The sequence below is a fragment of the Mustela putorius genome, unplaced genomic scaffold (assembly GCF_011764305.1).
Source record: "Mustela putorius furo isolate JIRA1106 unplaced genomic scaffold, ASM1176430v1.1 tig00000870_pilon_pilon_pilon, whole genome shotgun sequence".
NCBI lineage: Eukaryota > Metazoa > Chordata > Mammalia > Carnivora > Mustelidae > Mustela > Mustela putorius.
Window position 1 is genome coordinate 1,268,449 of NW_025421503.1, and position 19,453 is coordinate 1,287,901.

General features: G+C 34.1%; 1 protein-coding gene across 4 annotated transcripts in view; it reads right to left on the minus strand.

Moving 5' to 3' along the window:
• RPS6KA6 (ribosomal protein S6 kinase A6) overlaps window positions 1-19,453 on the minus strand; it is a 190,157-nt gene that overhangs the window by 41,888 nt on the left and 128,816 nt on the right. For all 4 annotated transcript variants that reach the window (XM_045085573.1, XM_045085574.1, XM_004776042.3 and 1 more), the window contains 3 exons: window positions 8,016-8,122; window positions 7,672-7,709; window positions 502-644 (listed from right to left, as the gene is read on the minus strand). In XM_045085573.1, coding sequence (XP_044941508.1) covers window positions 502-644; window positions 7,672-7,709; window positions 8,016-8,122 — 288 coding nt within the window. The remainder of the gene's footprint in view (window positions 1-501; window positions 645-7,671; window positions 7,710-8,015; window positions 8,123-19,453) is intronic.

The window sequence follows — 19,453 nt, forward strand, 5'->3', positions numbered from 1 at the left end:
TTATCACCCTACTTAATACTGCAAATTCTATCCTTAATTTATATCAGATTAATCAGTGTGTATGCCCACTATGCTAGGTACCATGGAAGATGAAAAGTAGTAGGAAACAGGATTGCTCTCCAGGTACATACATGAAACAATTCGACAATAAGACAGTTTATGGCAAAGTGCTAAATTCTGTGATACCTAATTAAAAATCATTTGACAATTAAACATAGTATTCTGAAACCTAAAATCTGGAAAGCCTTTTTCTAAATTTTAAATTTGAATAGCTTATAAAAGAATGGTACCATTTACCTTTTTTTCATCTAGGAACTTTAAAAGAAACCAGAATACAAAAACCTTAATTCTTACTGTGTAAGAGCTAGCCAGTCACAAATTTTTTAGTAATCATGAACTGTCAAAACTCTGTTCTCACCTAGACATTCCAAAATTTAAATTAAAATTCTAAATAATATTACTTTTATATTGGCATAATTTAAAAAAACAAACACTACTTACCATAAGTACACCATATGACCACCAATCAGCACTCTGGGAATGTCCTCTCCGATTTACTATTTCAGGAGCCATATACTCCACTGTACCACAAAATGAGTAAGCCTTCTTTTCTTGATCTACTGATTCCTTGCTGAGCCCAAAATCTATAATAACAATATGACACAAAAATGTATCTGAAGATATTCAGAAAATAGAAAATACCAAAAGAAATAAAATTGTGTTAGGCCTTAAAACAATTCATGGATAGCCTATAATTACTTTTCAGAAACCTCTCCTGTGAGACAATGGAATGCAGCCTGTATTTCACAATATACTCTTTCAGAGCATTTTAAGATTGCTCAGTTAAATTTCATCATCAAAATACATGTTTTCATGTCTATACTAGAATATCATTCAGCAACTTTGAGAGGTCAATAATTAAATCAAAGCTGTCATAGTGATCTAAGTTTTAAATCAGGCTAAGACAAGAAGGAGAGAGTAACTTACACTTTTTAAAACACTAAAAAAGCAACTTATGCTTTGGCTTTGGTGAGCTTCCATTTTTGTTTAAGGCTTTCAAGAGCTAAAGGTACTAATATATGAAAATCAATCTTATTCCTATGTGCTATCAATGAAAAATTGGAGGCTGAAATTCAAAAGGTACCATTTATAATACCACCAAAATCCCCCACATAAAATCCACAGGTATAAATATACAAAGTATATGTAAGACCTGTATGCTGAAAACTAGAAACACTGCTAAAAGAAATCAAAGCAGATCTAAATAAACGCAGAGACACATCGTATGCATGGTTTGGAAGATTCAGTGCTGATATACAGGGTTGCCTGGGTGGCTCAGTGGATTAAGCCTCTGCCTTCAGCTCAGGTCATGATCTCAGGGTCCTGGGATCGAGTTCTGTGTTAGACTCTTTGCTCAGCGGGGAGCCTGCTTCCCTTCCTCTCTCTCTGCCTGCCTCTCTGCCTACTTGTGATCTCTGTCTGTCAAATAAATAAAATCTTAAAAAAAAATCTACAGAGTCAATGAAACTGTTTTTAGAGTCAATGAAACTTTAATAAAAATCCCAGCAAGATTTCTTTTGTAAAAATCAAAAAGCTAAACTTAAAATTTACATAAAAATATTGTAGGAAATACAATACCCAAAGTAATATTGGAGGAAAAAAAACAATGAATGACTTACACTACCTCACCTTCAATACTTAATATAAAGCTACAGTAATCAAGAAATTGTGGCATTGGAGAAAGGCTAGACACATATATGTCACATGTATGACACTATATATTGACATACATATTGATGTATATCAATGCAAAAGGACAGTGTCCAAGAATAGACTAACACATACAGTTCTACTCTAGTGCTTGTTTTGGTATTAAGGAGGGCACATATTGCATGGAGCACTGGGTGTGGCACATAAACAATAAATTTTGGAGCACTGAAAAAATATTAAATTAAAAGAAAATGTAAAATTTGTTCCAATGTGATTGATACATTAGGGAACAATTTGAGCATAATGTGAATTTCAAATGGGGTTGGCTTATGTGTGGCTTATGCACAATTTTGTCTACAAGAGAGTACTAGGTGAAACACTACAAACTGTACCTAGCTGAAGCAAGCACATACCCCACACATCGGTCAGCTATTTCAGCTCACCATGTGTATTATGAGCCACTCCTGTCCACCTGTAGTGATACAACCTTCCTCCCGATTCCAGATAATCTATCTTCTACTATTTCACAAGAACCAACAAACTGTAACCCTTCTGACAACAATTCTACAAGCAAATTTCCAGATTTTTTTCCAAAGTAAGGTTCCTACTTATTTTAGAATTTATATATTCCTAAACACTTAGAATGTGTAAAAGAATGCTTTCATTTTTATTAATTTCCTATATTTCTTTTGTCTGGTTATATATTTGAGTATTAAACCACTAGCCCCATTTTTCCCATTAAGGAAAAATGTGCTTTTCATTATGTAATTATTCATAGTGGAGTGATTTTTTTTTTTAAGATCCCACATGCTGCATTAGAACTGCCTATATATTGTAAGCTGATTTCTGATAAAGGTGTAAAAGCAATTCCATAAAGAAAGTTAAGTTCTTTTCTTTGGTGCCAGAACAACAGGATATTAATACACAAAAACATCCTCATAACATAAAGAAACATTAACTAAAAATGAATCATAGAACTAAATGGAAAACCTAAAACTAAAACTTCCAAAAGAATAAAAGGAGGAAATCTTTGTGATCTTGCATTAGGCATGGGTTTCTGAGATACAACATCAAAACCATAATTCATAAAAGAAAAAAAGTTGATTACTGGACTTTATCAGAATCACAACTCTTCAAAAGATACTGTTCAGAAAAGAAAAAAAAAAGAAGCTACAGACTGGAGAAAATATTTGCAAGCTGCATATCTGGTAAGGCTCTTGTACTCAATATATTTTAAAAACGCAAAAAAAAAAAACCCCTCAAAATTCAGTAGTAAGAAAACAAACAATCCATATTTTTTAAATGGGCAAAAGATCTGAACAGAGACTTCTCCAAAGAAATAAATACACAAAGAGATGCTCACTGTCATTAACTATTAGGGGAATTCAAATTAAAACCCCAATGAATCCTACTACATGCCTATTTGTATAGCTAAAATAAAAATACTGACAATACCAAGTAATGACAGGAATGCAGAGTAACTAGAGCACTCACATGTTACTGCTGGGTATGTAAAATGGTGCGACCACTTGGATGACACTCTAGAGGTTTCTCACTAAGTTAAAAATACACTTACCATACGATCAAGCAATTCCACTCCTTCAGTATTTACTCAAGTGAAATAGAAATTTATGTTCACATAAAATCTGCACATGAATATTTACAGTGATTTTATTCATCACTGCCAAAAACTGGAAACAAGCCAAATGCCCCTTAATTGGGGATTAGATAAACCATGGCATCATGATAAAATGGAACACTATTCAGCAATAAAAAATAAATTGATACACACAATATAGATTAATCTCAAATGCACTATATTAAGTAAAGGAAGCCAGACTCAAAAGGCTATTTACTGTATGCCTCTATTTATATAACATCATGGAAAAGGCAAAACCTTAGGGACAGAAATTAGATTGATATTTGTCTAGGGTAAAAAGGAGGATTAACTTATAATGGGGAAATTGTAGAAGATGATAGAATTGTTTTATATCTTTATGTTGGTGATGGGAATAAAACTAAATGTATTCGTCAAAGTTTGCAGAACTATAGATGAAAAAGTGATTTTTTAAAATTAAATCTTATATTTTGAGACAACTACAAATTCACATGCAGTTATGTGAAATACTACAAGAGATCTCATTTACCCTTTACCCAGTTTCCCCCATGGTAACATCTTACAAAACTATATTACAAGATCATAACCACAATATAACAAGGATATAGTTAAGATAAAGAAAAATTCCATCACCACAAAGACCCAAAGAATGAGTTTTACTCGATGTAAATTATACCTTAATTCTATAAATGAAAATAAAGCCATAAGTCCTATATGGATCTCTTAAAATATCAATATTAATTTTAGGGTCTCTCAAAATTAATTTTCTAACCATGCTCAATATTTTCATTTAAAAATCACTTACCCTTGTATAATAACTCGAATGCATTGTGATTTTTCCACAATTTAAAAAATCTTTTCAATATACTTCTACTTTATTTCTCTCCATTTTGAGACTTTTAAACTCTTGCACATTCCATGTCAAAGATTAGATGTAATAAAATTTAGCCTTCAAGGTCATTTTAGCTGAATAAAACAACATACCTTGTAGAGAAGAACACTGGCTTCTTTGGCCATTCCAGAGAGGAGGAGAAAAGGAAGAGAATTTTCTTATCCTCCATTACCTTTCAGAGATTTATACCACTCCAAAGAGGTCCTCTGCTGTACTTTCTCTGACAAAACTGACATTTAACACTAGAATTTGCTCAGCAATCAATTGACAAAAATTTACAGTAAGAATTAGCTATAAGATTAAATAAGATATAAGTTAATCAGAGATTTTTCCAAGCCACTAATCTGAAAACAAAATACAGAAATCAGCTATATAAAGGCTTTTTTTTTTTCGGGAGTGGGGAGGGACAGGTATCCTTGTAACCTGAAATGACCCTGAGACTTCAAATTTTAAAAGCATGCCTAGAAAACAATGATTTCATGAGTATTTACTATGGGTAAAAGTAATCTCAGTGATTAATTTGCAGATAACCATAAAAATTATTAAAATTATTTTAGGCATACATTCTCTCTTAAATATCCAGCTCAAGTACTGTGTGATATAAATTTCTGACAATGTATATTTTTTCTCCCTTCTCTTTATAGAAATTACCCTGAATTATGTCACTCCAAAAACACTTTATAGCAACCACAGATAGTTGAAATAAACTTAGACTATGAGGTGGGCTGTTACGGGAAAAAAAAAAAAAGACACAAAAGGAATAAAAATAATATATTGACACTTAATGCAGATATTTTGGGGGTATTCACTCTCATTCTGTTGATCTTCTGCTATACAATCATATTCTCAGTATGAGGTCAATTACGCTCAAACTATAGTCATACCAAGAAACATTTGTATAGTCTGCTGCCATTCTAGAGTAACCTGTTAAACATTGCATCCATACTTTTTATCTAGAGGATTTTTAAAGTGGACAGGTAAAAAGAAAGATATTCCCCTCTCCTATGATTAAGGAAAACCTCCTTATTCTTCCTCCTAAGCCTAAGAAGAAACAACGTTGGGGAAGACCCTGACTAGATGACACATTCCTAAATCACTATAGCCCATAGGTATCAATAACAAACAGCAATCAGACTGGTACTTTTGACTATAGTATTCAAAATGGAAGGAAGAAGATTGGAAGGACAAGAGGAAAACAGGGAGAGGAGAAGGGAGGAAGGAAGAAAGGAAGGAAGAAAGGGAAGAAAAGGAAAGAAAAGGAAGAAAGAGAATGAAAGGAAGAAAGGATAAAAAGAAAATAAATTAAAGGGAATAATGGAAAAAAAAGTAAAGTATTAGAATATTTGCCGTGAATAGTCACACTTTAACTGACATTACAGGAATGGTTTGAGATTAAATCCATACGTTTATTACTCATTACACAACTTTGAATTAGGCTATAATTATAAAACAGTGTAAATTACTAATATTTACTATTGTATAGTTTCTTTAAAGAAATATTTACATCATTTTAAGGAAAATAGATTGTTTATATATATGTATGTATGTGTGTGTTTATATATATATATATATATTTATATATATGTATGTATCACATTTTCTTCCTGTTATAAGCATCTGTCCTTTGCTTTTAAGTTTACATTTATTCTAATTAATCCTTCCTCCTCAGCTAGTTTTAGTCCAAAAGCTATAAAAGCAGAATTTACAATATAAGACTAAATATAAAGCAATTTGACATCATTATTCACCCAATTAATCTTACTGTAGAAAATAATATAGGTAGGATTTACTCTACTTTTTCCCCACCTCCCTTCCTTAACCCCTGACAAAACAGGTATAATTTATTTTTACAAATGAAAAGAATTAAATTCTAATTAGCTTTGCAACTGAAACTTGATTGCTGTAAGATAAAAATTATACAACATATAAAATCTTAAAATTCTACTGTTTTCTCTTCCCATTATTTTTTCTTTCCTTATCCTTTTATAATCCCTTTAAACCTATGTTGCTTCCTTTATATATGAAAAAGAGAAGCAAGCTGTGACTCAAAAAGATTTACTAAACTTTATTTGAACTTTGTCACATTTGCCTGAGCTTTCAAGTTAACAACTTTATACTTTATTTTTACATTGAAGTAGTATACTTAGGAATTTAAAGCAACTTACCTTTAATGTGTACTGGTCCAAAATTCTCTGTAAAGACCACATCTTCATTTTAACATTCTGATAATTAAATAAAGATTTTACTATCTATTTATAACATAAGAAACCTTTTGAGATTGGCTCACTCAGCATAATGCCCTTGAATCCATCCAAGTTGCTGCATATATCAAGAATTCTGTCCTTTTTACTGCTGGGCAGTATTCCATTGTATGATTGTATCAGTTTGTTTATCCATGCATTCTTTGAAGGACATTTGGGACATTTCCAGTCTTGGGCTATTATAAATAGAGCTGCTATGAAAATTCATGTATAGGTTTCTATGTGGACATAAGTTTTAATTTCTCTAGGACAAATGCCTAGGATGGGTACTGTATGGTTCTATTTATATCATATTCTCAACATAACAAAACTAGAGATGTAGAATAGATTAGTCTTTGCCAGGAGTTAGGGGAGGTGGGAGAGGGCATGATTGTAAAAAATGGGCAGCACAAGAGACTGTAACTGGGTAGCACAACAGAGTTCTTTTGTAGTTGTGAAACAGTTTTGTATATTGATTTGTGGTGGTGATATTCAAATCTGTACATGTGATAAAAAGTCACAGAATTATACACAAACAAAAAAATGCATGCAAAACTAGTGAAATCCAAGTATATGGTCCAGTGAGTTGTACTATACATATCAATTTCTGGGGTTTGATAATACACTATAGTTTATAAGATGTCACCATTGGGGAAAGCTGGGTGATGGGTAGACAAGACCTCTCAGTACTATTTTTGCAACTTATTGTGAGTCTATAATTATTTTAAAATAAGTTTTTAAAAATGGTATAATAAAGATATTTTACACTTAAGAATCCTATGAGGATTAGAACCTTGTGTTATAGTAAACCAACAATATTCAAAATAAAGAAAAATAAAACATTTTCACAAATAAAAAAATGAACCTCTGATTCCGAAACACTTGGTTTAAAAGTTTATAGTTCACTATATTTCAAATGTGATAACTACTTAGGATAAATCTTTCAGTCTGGACTAAACTAAGATGATGTATGTCTATCTAGAAAGCCAAATGTCATTTGTTAATCAGGATAGTAACTCTCTGGTATATAATTTTTTGGCATTACAATTAGAACATATTGAGAGTTATCTTACTTATCTTTTATATGAATTCTAGTTCACTAAAGAGATGAATAAAATACAAATCAAGGAAAAAAGAAAACAGGCTTAGACAAATATATATTATAGAAAAATATCAAATGGGCTTAGGGTAAAATAAGGAAATTTGCATACCTGTTAACTTGATATGTCCTATTTCATCAAGCAGAATGCTGTAAATCAAAATTCATATACAAGAAGATGGAATAAAATATTTTTATATAAAGCATTTACACAAAAGTCATCATATACTTTAAAATAATATTTATTTGATATACTTGAAAACATGTAAATGATTAATTTAAAATCAATGGGAAAATAAAATCAATGAGTATGACATAGATTACTTTTCACAAGTAAGTTTCATAAAACTGTATAGCTCATATTTTCATATACTTTTTAAATAAAAGACTTAATGGAGAAAAAAGTAGTTACAGAAGTACTGGTAACAGGGATTCATAAGGAGAATATAGCTTTACTTTTCTGGCTTCAGGTCTCTATATACAATTCCTAATTGGTGCAGATGATCCAAAGCAAGGGCCAGTTCTGCAAGGTAGAATTTCACATCTTCCTCTGTAAACAGAACCTAGAATACAATAATTTAACATTTGATCCTTGTTTCAATATTGACTTTTAAAATTTATGTCATTAAAAACCCAGTAAACAGACAAAACTAGGTAGGTAAAAAAAGAAGTAGATAGATGAAACGAAACTCTTTAAGAATCCATTCCTTCAATATTAACTATTTTAATGTAAATTTTCCTAAAACATTTTATGGAATTTACATATCTTCTACACTGAAGAGTCAAAATAGCTTATGTGAAAAAAAGCATTGTAAACTATAAAAAACTATGTGTGTAACCATGAGGTATACTTATTATAGGTTTATGTCTATATTCATTCATAAGTGAGTGTTAAATTTACACAGAAAATTAGGCACTACTCAACCACTAGATGTATTTTTTTTCCATTGGATATAATTTTTAGGACTTATCAAAGGCTTCTGATGGGCAAAACAAATAACTTGTCTAGAAATTGATTATTTTCACTATAAAAATATGTGAATTATTAGGAAAGCTCAAAATTTGAATGAAATATGATTAAACCTTATAACTGACTTTCCCATTTAGAATTATGGCCCTTCAATTACATAATACAGACTCTGGTTACTAGTAAACTTGCAGAGAATGAGCAGTTAAAGATAAATTTTGAAACTCTACCTGCTTTTTTAAATAAGCTATAGAGGGCGCCTGGGTGGCTCAGTGGGTTAAGCCTCTGCCTTTGGCTCAGGTCAGGATCTCAGGGTCCTGGGATCGAGTCCCACATCGGGCTCTCTGCTCAGCAGGGAGCCTGCTTCCTTCTCTCACTCTCTATCTGCCTGCCTCTCTGCCTACTTGTGATCTCTGTCTGTCAAATAAATAAAATCTTAAAAAAAAAAAAAAACTAAATAAGCTATAGAAAAACAAAGATCATACATTATCTAAATTTCAGGGAGTTCATTTGAATATTATAATGGTAAAGTTATAAAAACATAATTTTCACTTGATACCTTATTAAAAATAAAAATATTTGTTACTTATTTAACTTCTCAGAAAGACTAATCAAAATTTTCATTTAAACCTAACACATAAATCCTAAACAAAAATCTTTCTAACTCTGAAGAAGCAGCTTTGCCCAGGTTATAGTGTTTTTTAAGGATTTTATTTATTTATTTATTTATTTATTTGTCAGAGAGAGAGAGAGAGAGAGAGACAGACAGACAGAGCACACACACAAGCAGGCAGAGTGGCAGGCAGAGCTGGAGAGAGAAGCAGGCTCCCTGCCGAACAAGGAGTCCAATGCGGGACTTGATCCCAGGACCCTGGGATTATGACCTGAGCCAAAGGCAGAGGCTTAACTGACTGAGCCACCTGGTGTCCCAGGTTACAGTTTTATGGCAAGCATATTATTTTGTTATGAAGCTGTCTCTGTGAAAAGCCTCGTAATAGACACAAATAAGAAACTCACTAAGTAGAAATTATGTGCCAGTAACTTTACAGTTATTATGTTACTACAACCTTTCAAACAACACTCTGAGGTATATATATTATCACTACCTTACTTCTAGAGAAAGTGACTCAGAATCAGAATAGCTAGAATAATATAGCTTATAAGAAGCAGGCCTACAATTTGAATTCAGGAATACTTAGCTTTAAGAACTACCTCTTCCACAGAAGCCACTTCCACCATATGTTATGTTTCAGCTTATTTTGTTTCACTACTATTAATGTGTTCCTATTTACTAATCATCCTATCACCAATGAACCCATGAAAGAACAGCATCTAAACACTAGCACCTGGTAAGGTAAGCATTGCTAGTCTTTTGTTGTCTGGTCTTCAAATAATTTATGTATGTATGAATGCATGTGTATTTTAGCATATTTAAGATCACAGTGTATATATTATTTCAGTGGCTTCCTTTTTCCCCCACTTAATATTGTAACATAAGCATTCTGCCATATCTTTAAAATTTATTCACAGTATTCAGTAGCTGCACAATACTAATATACTAATTTACCTAAGTGTTCATTTGGATTACTTTCAGTTTTTCATTATTTTAAATAACTCTGTAATATGCATATGTGTTATTTATATTTATGATTATTTCCACAAAAAGGATTTTTAAGAAATGAAACAGGAAATACTGGGTCTCTGAAAATAAACAGTTCAAGATTTTGACATATAGAATAAAACTATTTTCCAAAAATTTTACAATAATCTCTACTCCCATCAGCAATTTATGAAAGCATTTGTCTTACCAAATCCACAATAGCACTCTTCAAAAATTTTTTAAAAATTTGATACAGAAGAAGGCCACCAATTGTTTATTTTTTTAAATTAACATATAATGTATTATTTGTTTCAGGGGTACAGGTCTGTAACTCATGAGTCTTACACAACCACCAATCATTTTAAATTAAATTTTGTTATCTAGACTAAAACATTTTCCATGTCCTTTAGGCCTTTCTATTTTGTAAGTGAATTCTCAGTAATGTTTTTGCTTATTTTCCATTATTTACTTACTGTGTTTTTTTCTTAATCAGTACAAGTACCCAAATTTTAAAAATGTCAGTTCTCCATCACATTACTTGTAAATATTTTCACCATTCTGTGCTTGTTTTTGACATTCAGGAATTATTAATTTTATGCTGTCAAATTTATGTATCCTTTCTGTATGATTTTCCTTCATTATTTTAACGATTAAGGAGAAACCTCCATTAAGTGGTCAACAACACATTTGGCTGCATGTTCTATTAGGACAACTGTTTTCCAGATTTAACTCTTAAGTAAAATGTATCTTTGTATGGTAGAGATGAAAATTTTAAATGATCTTTTTCTGAAATATCTAACCAATGTATCATATACCATTGACTGAACAATCAATCTCTTTGACATTAACTTGCGCTTCATCCTTTATCATAATAACATATAGTAAGTCATATATACGTGAATATTTGGAGGATTTACAATGTGTGTCTAATCCTGTGTTGATATTATAATGTTCGGCTTATAGCAGCAGTTTTACAAGTTTTAAACAAGAGGTAGGGTAAGAAAAGGGTGTTATTCTCAAAATGTATTAGTTTTTTTTTTTATTTGTTTACTTTTCTAGATAAGCTGGTACAATTATTCTGTCACATTCAAACAAACAAAAATTCCTATTGGGGACTTTATTGGAAAAACCAATTTTTTATTAACATAGAATGTATTATTTGTTTTGGGGGTACAGGTCTGTGACTCATCAGTCTTAACACAATTCGCAGCACTCATCATAGCACATACCCTCTCCAAAGTGTATCATTCAGCCACCCCATCCTTCCCAGTGCCCCCTCCAGCAACCCTCAGTTTCTTTCCTGAGATGAAGAGTCTCTTCCATTGTTTGTCTTCCTCTCTGGCTTCATCTTGTTTCATTTTTTTCCCCTCCCTTCCCCTATGATCCTCTATCTTTTTTCTCAAATTTCTCATATCAGGGAGATCATATGATAATTGTCTTTCTATGATTGACTTATTTTGCTCAGCATAATACCCTCTAGTTCCATCCACAGCATTGCAAATGGCAAGATTTCATTTCTTTTGGTGGCTGCATAGTATTCCATTGTACACACACACACACACACACACACACACACACACTACATCTTCTTTACCCATTCATCTGTTGATGGACATCTAGTTTCTTTCCATAGTTTGGCTATTGTGGACATTGCTGCTATAAAAATTTAGGTGCAGATGTCCCTTCAGATCACTACATTTGTATCTTTAGGGTAAATACCCAGAAGTGTGATTGCTGGGTCATAGGGTAGCTCTATTTTTAACTTTTTGAGGAACCTTCATGCTGTCTTCCAGAGTGGCTGCACCAGCTTGCACTACCACCAACAGGTAGGAGATTTCCCCTTTCTGTGCATCCTCACCAGCATCTGTTGTTTCCTGACTTGTTAATTTTAGCCATTCTGACTGGTGTGAGGTGGTAGTTCATTGTGGTTTTGATTTATATTTCCCTGATGTTGGGTGATGTGGAGCATTTTTTCATGTGTCTGTTGGCCATCTGGATGTTTTCTTTGGGGAAATGTCTGATCATGTCCGCTGCACATTTCTTAATCAGATTATTTGTTCTTTAGGCATTGAGTTTGATAAGTTCTTTCTAGATTTTGGATACTAGCCCTTTATCTGATATGTCATTTGCAAATATCTTCTCCCATTCTTTCAGTTGTATTTTGGTTTTGTTGGCTGTTTCCTTTGCTGTGCAAAAGCTTTTGATGAAGTCCCAATAGTTCATTTTTGCCCTTGCTTCCCTTGCCTTTGGCAATGTTTCTAGGAAGAAGTTGATGCGGCTGAGGTCAAAGAGGTTGCTGCCTGTGTTTTCCTCTAGGATGTTGGTAGATTCCTGTCTCACACTGAGGTCTTTCATCAATTTTGAGTCCATTTTGTGTGTGGTGTAAGGAAATGGTCCAGTTTCATTCTTCTGCATGTGGCTGTCCAATTCTCCCAACACCATTTGCTGAAGAGATGGTCTTTTTCCACTGGACATTATTTTCCTGCTTTGTCGAAGATTAGTTGACTCTAAGCTAATCTAGTGGGCTCTCTATTCTGATCCAATGATCTATGTGTCTGTTTTTGTGCTGGTACCATACTGTCTTGATGATTATAGCTTTGTAATAGAGCTTGAAGTCTGGAATTGTGATGCCGCTAACTTTGGTTTTCTTTTTCAACATTCCTCTGGTTGTTCAGGGTCTTTTTTGGTTCCATATAAATTTTAGGATTATTTGTTTCCACTTCTTTGAAAAAAATTGATGGTATTTTGATAGGGATTGCATTAAACGTGGAGACTGCTATAGGTAGCATACATATTTTCACAGTATTTGTTCTTCCAATCCATGAGCATGGAATATTTTCTCCATTTCTTTTTGTCTTCCTCAATTTCTTTCATGAATGTTCTATACTTTTCAGATTGCCTAAATTGTTGTCATATAATTAATCATGTTTTCTTATAATTGTCTGTGTTTCCTTGCTGTTGGTTGTGATCTCTCCTCTTTCATTCATGATTTCATTAATTTGGGTCCTTTCACTTTTCTTTCTCATAAGTCTGACCAGGGGTTTATCAATCTTACTCATTCTTTCAGAGATGCAGCTCCTAGTTCTGTTGATTTGTTCTACTGTTCTTTTGGTTTCTAGTGCATTGATTTCTGCTCTGATCTTTATTATTTCTCTTCTTCTGCTGGGTTTAGGCTTTCTTTGTTCTTCTCCAGCTCCTTGAGATGTAGGGTTAGGTTGTGTATCTGAGATCATTCTTGTTTCTTGAGAAAGGTTTGTATTGCTATATACTTACCTCTCAGGACTGCCTTCGCTGAGTCCCAAAGATTTGGAACAGTTGTGTTTCCATTTTAATTTGTTTCCATTATTTTTTTGAAACTTATTTAATTTCTTGGTTGACCCATTCATTCTTTAGTAGGATGCTCTTTAGTCTCCATGTATTTGAGTTCTTTCCAACTTTCCTCTTATGGTTGAGTTCTAGTTTCAAACTGTGGTGATCTGAAAATAAGTAGGGAATGATCCCAATCTTTTGGTACTGGTTGAGACCTGATTTGTGACCCAGGATGTGATCAGTTCTGGAGAATGTTCCATATGCACTAGATTAGAATGTGTATTTTGTTGTTTTGGGATGGAAAGTTCTGAATATATCTGTGATGTCCATCTGGTCCAGTGTGCCATTTAAAGCCTTTATTTCCTTCTTTATCTTTTGTTTAGATGATCTGTACATTTCAGTGAGGGGGGTGTTACAGTCCCCTACTATTATTGTATTATTTTCAACGTGTTTCTTTGATTTTGTTTTTAATTGGTTTATAAAATTGTCTGCTTGCATGTTAGGGGAACAGATATTTAAAATTGTTAGATCTGCTTGTTGGACAGACCCTTTAAGTATGGTATAGCATCCTTCCCCATCTCTTATTATAGTCTTTGGCTTAAAATCTAATTTGACAGTTACAAGGACTGCCACCTCAGCTTTCTTATGACGTCCATTAGCATGGTAAATTGTTTTCCACCCCCTAACTTTAAATCTGGAGGTGACTTTGGGTCTAAAATGAGTTTTTCTTGCAGACAGCATATCAATGGATCTTTTTTTTTTTTAATGCTGTGACTTTTCACTGAGGCATTTAGTCCGTTTACATTCATGGTAACTACTGAAAGATATGAATTTAGTGTGATTGTATTGCCTGTAAGGTGACTGTTACTGTATATTGTCTCTGTTCCTTTCTGGTCTGTTTCTTTTAGGCTCTCTCTTTGCTTCGAGGACCTCTTTCAATATTTCCTATACGGCTGGTTTGGTGTTTACAAATTCTTTTAGTTTTTGTTTGTCCTGGAAGCTTTTTAATCTCTCCTACTATTTTCAGTGACAGCCCAGCTGGATATACTATTTTTTCTGCATATTTTTCTTGTTTAGTACTCTGAATATACCATGACAGTCCTTTCTGGCCTTCCAGGTCTCTGTGGGTAGTTCTGCTGCCAACCTAATATTTCTACTGTTGTACGTTACAGACCTCTGGCTGCTGTCAGGATTTTCTCTTTGTCTCTGAAACTTTTAAGTTTTACTATTAGATGATGGGGTGTTGACCTATTTTTATTTATTTTGATGGGGATTCTTTGTGCTTCCTGGATTTTGATGCTTGTTCCTTTTGCCAAATTAACAAAATTCCTGCTATAATTTGCTCCAATATACCTTCTGCCCCATCTCTTCTTCTTCTATATCTGGGATCCAATTATTCTAATATTGTTTCTTCTTATGGTATCACTCATCTCTTGAATTCTTCCCTCATGGTCCAGTAGTTGTTATCTCTTTTTCTCAGCTTCTTTATTCGCCATCATTTGGTCTTCTATATCACTAATTCTCTCTTCTGCCCCATTTATCTTAGCAGTTAGAGCCTCTGTTTTTTTTTTAATTTTTTATAAAAATATATTTTTATCCCCAGGGGTACAGGTCTGTGAATCGCCAGGTTTACACACTTCACAGCACTCAACAAAGCACATACCCTCCCCAATGTCCATAACACCACCCCCCTTCTCCCAACCCCCCTACCCCCAGCAACCCTCAGTTTGTTTTGTGAGATTAAGAGTCACTTATGGTTTGTCTCCCTCCCAATCCCATCTTGTTTCATTGATTCTTCTCCTACCCACTTGAGCTCCCATGTTGCATCACCACTTCCTCATATCAGGGAGATCATATGATAGTTGTCTTTCTCTGCTTGACTTATTTCGCTAAGCATGATACACTCTAGTTCCATCCATGTTGTCGCAAATGGCAAGATTTCATTTCTTTTGATGGCTGCATAGTATTCCATTGTGTATATATACCACATCTTCTTGATCCATTCATCTGTCGATGGACATCTAGGTTCTTTCCATAGTTTGGCTATTGTGGACATTGCTGCTATAAACATTCGGGTGCACGTGCCCCTTCGGATCACTACGTTTGTATCTTTAGGGTAAATACCCAGTAGTGCAATTGCTGGGTCATAGGCCAGTTCTATTTTCAACATTTTGAGGAACCTCCATGCTGTTTTCCAGAGTGGCTGCACCAGCTTGCATTCCCACCAACAGTGTAGGAGGGTTCCCCTTTCTCCGCATCCTCGCCAGCATCTGTCATTTCCTGACTTGTTGAATTTAGCCATTCTGACTGGTGTGAGGTGATAATCTCATTGTGGTTTTGATTTGTATTTCCCTGATGCTGAGTGATATGGCCTCAGGGATGTCTTTCATGTGTCTGTTGGCCATCTGGATGTCTTCTTTGCAGAAATGTCTGTTCATGTCCTCTGCCCATTTCTTGATTGGATTATTTGTTCTTTGGTGTTGAGTTTGCTAAGTTCTTTATAGATTTTGGACACTAGTCCTTTATCTGATATGTCGTTTGCAAATATCTTCTCCCATTCTGTCAGTTGTCTTTTGAATTTGTTAACTGTTTCCTTTGCTGTGCAAAAGCTTTTGATCTTGATGAAATCCCAATAGTTCATTTTTGCCCTTGCTTCCCTTGCCTTTGGCGTTGTTCCTAGGAAGATGTTGCTACGACTGAGGTCGAAGAGGTTGCTGCCTGTGTTCTCCTCAAGGATTTGGATGGATTCCTTTCGCACATTGAGGTCCTTCATCCATTTTGAGTCTATTTTTGTGTGTGGTGTAAGGAAATGGTCCAATTTCATTTTTCTGCATGTGGCTGTCCAATTTTCCCAACGCCATTTATTGAAGAGGCTGTCTTTTTTCCATTGGACATTCTTTCCTAGTTTGTCAAAGATTAGTTGACCATAGAGTTGAGGGCCTATTTCTGGGCTTTCTATTCTGTTCCATTGATCTATGTGTCTGTTTTTGTGCCAGTACCATGCTGTCTTGATGATGACAGCTTTGTAATAGAGCTTGAAGTCTGGAATTGTGATGCCACCAACGTTGGCTTTCTTTTTCAATATCCCTTTGGCTATTTGAAGTCTTTTCTGGTTCCATATAAATTTTAGAATTATTTGTTCCGTTTCTTTGAAAAAGATGGATGGTACTTTGATAGGAATTGCATTAAATGTGTAGATTGCTTTAGGTAGCATAGACATTTTCACAATATTTATTCTTCCAATCCAGGAGCATGGAACATTTTTCCATTTCTTTGTGTCTTCCTCAATTTCTTTCATGAGTACTTTATCGTTTTCTGAGTATAGATTCTGTGCCTCTTTGGTTAGGTTTATTCCTAGGTATAGAGCCTCTGTTTTTTATTACACCTCACTAATAGCTTTTTTTTATTTCAACTTGATTAGATTTTAGTTCTTTTATTTCTCCAAAAAGGGATTCTCTAGTACCTTCCATGCTTTTTTCAGGCCAAGCTAGCATATTTATAGTCATCATTCTGAACGTTAGTTGTGACACCTTATTAATGTCCGTATTGATTAGGTCCCTAGCAGTCAGTACTGCCTCTCGTTCTTTTTTGGGGGGCCTGAGTTTTTCCACGTTATCATTTTATCCAGGGAAGAATAGATGAATGAGAGAACAAAATACTAAAACAGTAACAACAACTGAAAAATATTCACTTCCAGAATGTAGTTGCTTTTCTGTTCATAGAATTGCTGCTATTCTTCTTTTCTATCTCCTGTTGAGTTTGTAGGTGTTCAGAATGTTTTGATAACTATCTAGCTGAAATCCTGGGACCAGATGGAATTTAGGTCTCCTACTCCTCTGCCATCTTGCTCCTCCCCTCTGGAAAAAAAAAAAAACTTTTAAACCTGTAAATTATTTCTGGGAAAACTGGCGGCTTTATAATTATCAGCCATTCATCCAGATATATTTTCTTAATATTAGCAAGGTAAAACATGGCTTTTTTGGGGGGAGGTGTTTGTGGGAGAGCCATCTGGAGAGGTACTGTTCCCTTTGAAATATATATGACATACAGTATAATATTCTTTAACCCACACAAAAATATACGTTTTAAATTTTACTAAGGCATGAAGAATATGACCTCAGTTTGGATGACATAACCGTCTTTTTTCTATACACAAGTGAAGTATAACCAAACAACAATTTCTTATTAATAAGCTGTCTATGGAAGTAAGAAATAATTTTCTAAAAGCCTGTTCAATGAATATACTAACTTAATGTCTTTGGGGAAATTCATTTAAAATGCTTGCTCTTACCTAACATTCCAGACATAGGAATCAAAACTTACTGACTGCATCTCTGTGCTAGTATGGGTTTAGACAGTCCCACATCAAACATGAAGGTTTGAAGAGTTTAAAAGAAAATTAGAAATGACTACAAGTAAACATTTTTCAAACACATTCTTAAAACTTCTACAGTATAATACAAGAAATCATGAATTTTGGAGCCTTTTACTGTTGCCATTTGGTGTCTTGAGTGCAGCTTTTAACAAGGTCCTTTAAAACCATCATTGGAAAGGAGTCCAAAATAGACTCTACCATAAACTGAATTCTGTTCTGTAATAAAAAAAAATACTAAGATCACAGTCTATGTTCATGCATGGCATGTACTGCTCTGGATGTAGACAGATACAAGCCAGAAACCTTAGCCACGTAAGCACTGGCTAGCATATAGTTCCTTTTTCACAGCATGTTCCAGAGCTCTGGGAATCAATAATACTTCTCCCACACACAACATCGTAATTCTGGAAGTGAGATGTTGAAACACTATCACCCAATTAAAATGCTATTCCCAGACTACCATTTTAAGACAACATGAAGCAAACAGGGACAGGACACATTTTCTGCCTGAAACAACTAAAATACAGTACAAAAGCTATGAAATGACACTTTTCAAGATATTAGCCATCAGTCAACAAAGGACAATGAATAGTGAAAAATGGGAAACAAACAAGGTAACCCCTACAGCTGTCCTACCTTACTATCTAGAGTTTCTAAGCAGCTGTGTAAGGAGGCCGTTTCAGGCAAAGCCTGTAAGACTTCCTGAGTTAATGAGAGGCTGGGGAGACAAGAAGTATAGAATTCACAGGATAGAGTATAGAAAGGAGAATTTCAGAGAAAGAAAGAGAACTATAGAGTTATTTAGAGGATTTAGAAGAGAAATGTTTATGACACAGGAGTGAGGAAATTATCCTGAGCTAAAAAACAATCAATGAAAGGATTAGAGGACTATTCTGTGGAATTTACACAGGATCAAGAATACTTCCTGTTCCCTCTAATCATAGCAGAAAACCTCATAATTCACAGGATATTGGACAGAGTAGTCCAAAGTGTTTTGCTTCAGAGTGCTGCAAAATTAGTCTCTGATTAGTTGTGCTCCAGCTTAAGAACCTGAAAAAAATCAAACTAGTTTTATATTCCAGAATAAATCTCAATATTTATAAGAATGCAAAAATAATAAATAAAAAAATAAGAATACAATAACATGATCACCTAACAAGATAAATTTCAGAAAGTATGCCATTCAGTAAAAAACTGCCAATCATGGATTGAGGAAACTACTTGAGGCCAGGTAATCCTAAGGGATAAAAACACGAATTCACAGAATTCACAAAGTAACATGATAGGTCCTATTCTCAAAAGTGAGAGTGAAACGTTTCATAATTCACAGGGTATTGGTTTAGTGTACTAAGAAGGGTCAAGCTTCAGTACTGGGAAAAATTAATTCTAGATTAAATTCTGCTCTGGTCCCACATACAAAGCTTAAAAGCAAGACTCAAAAGGTTAACTGCATCCAAGACCAAAGCTAAATACTACTTATAAGATAACAATAGGGGGTTCCTGGGTGACTAAGTTGATTAAGTGTCTGCCCTCAGTGCAGGTTATGATCCCAGAACCATGGAATCAAGCCCCACGTCAGGCTCCTGCTCAAAGGGGAGCCTGTTTTTCCTTTTCCCTCTCGCCTGCTTGTGCTCTCGTTCTCT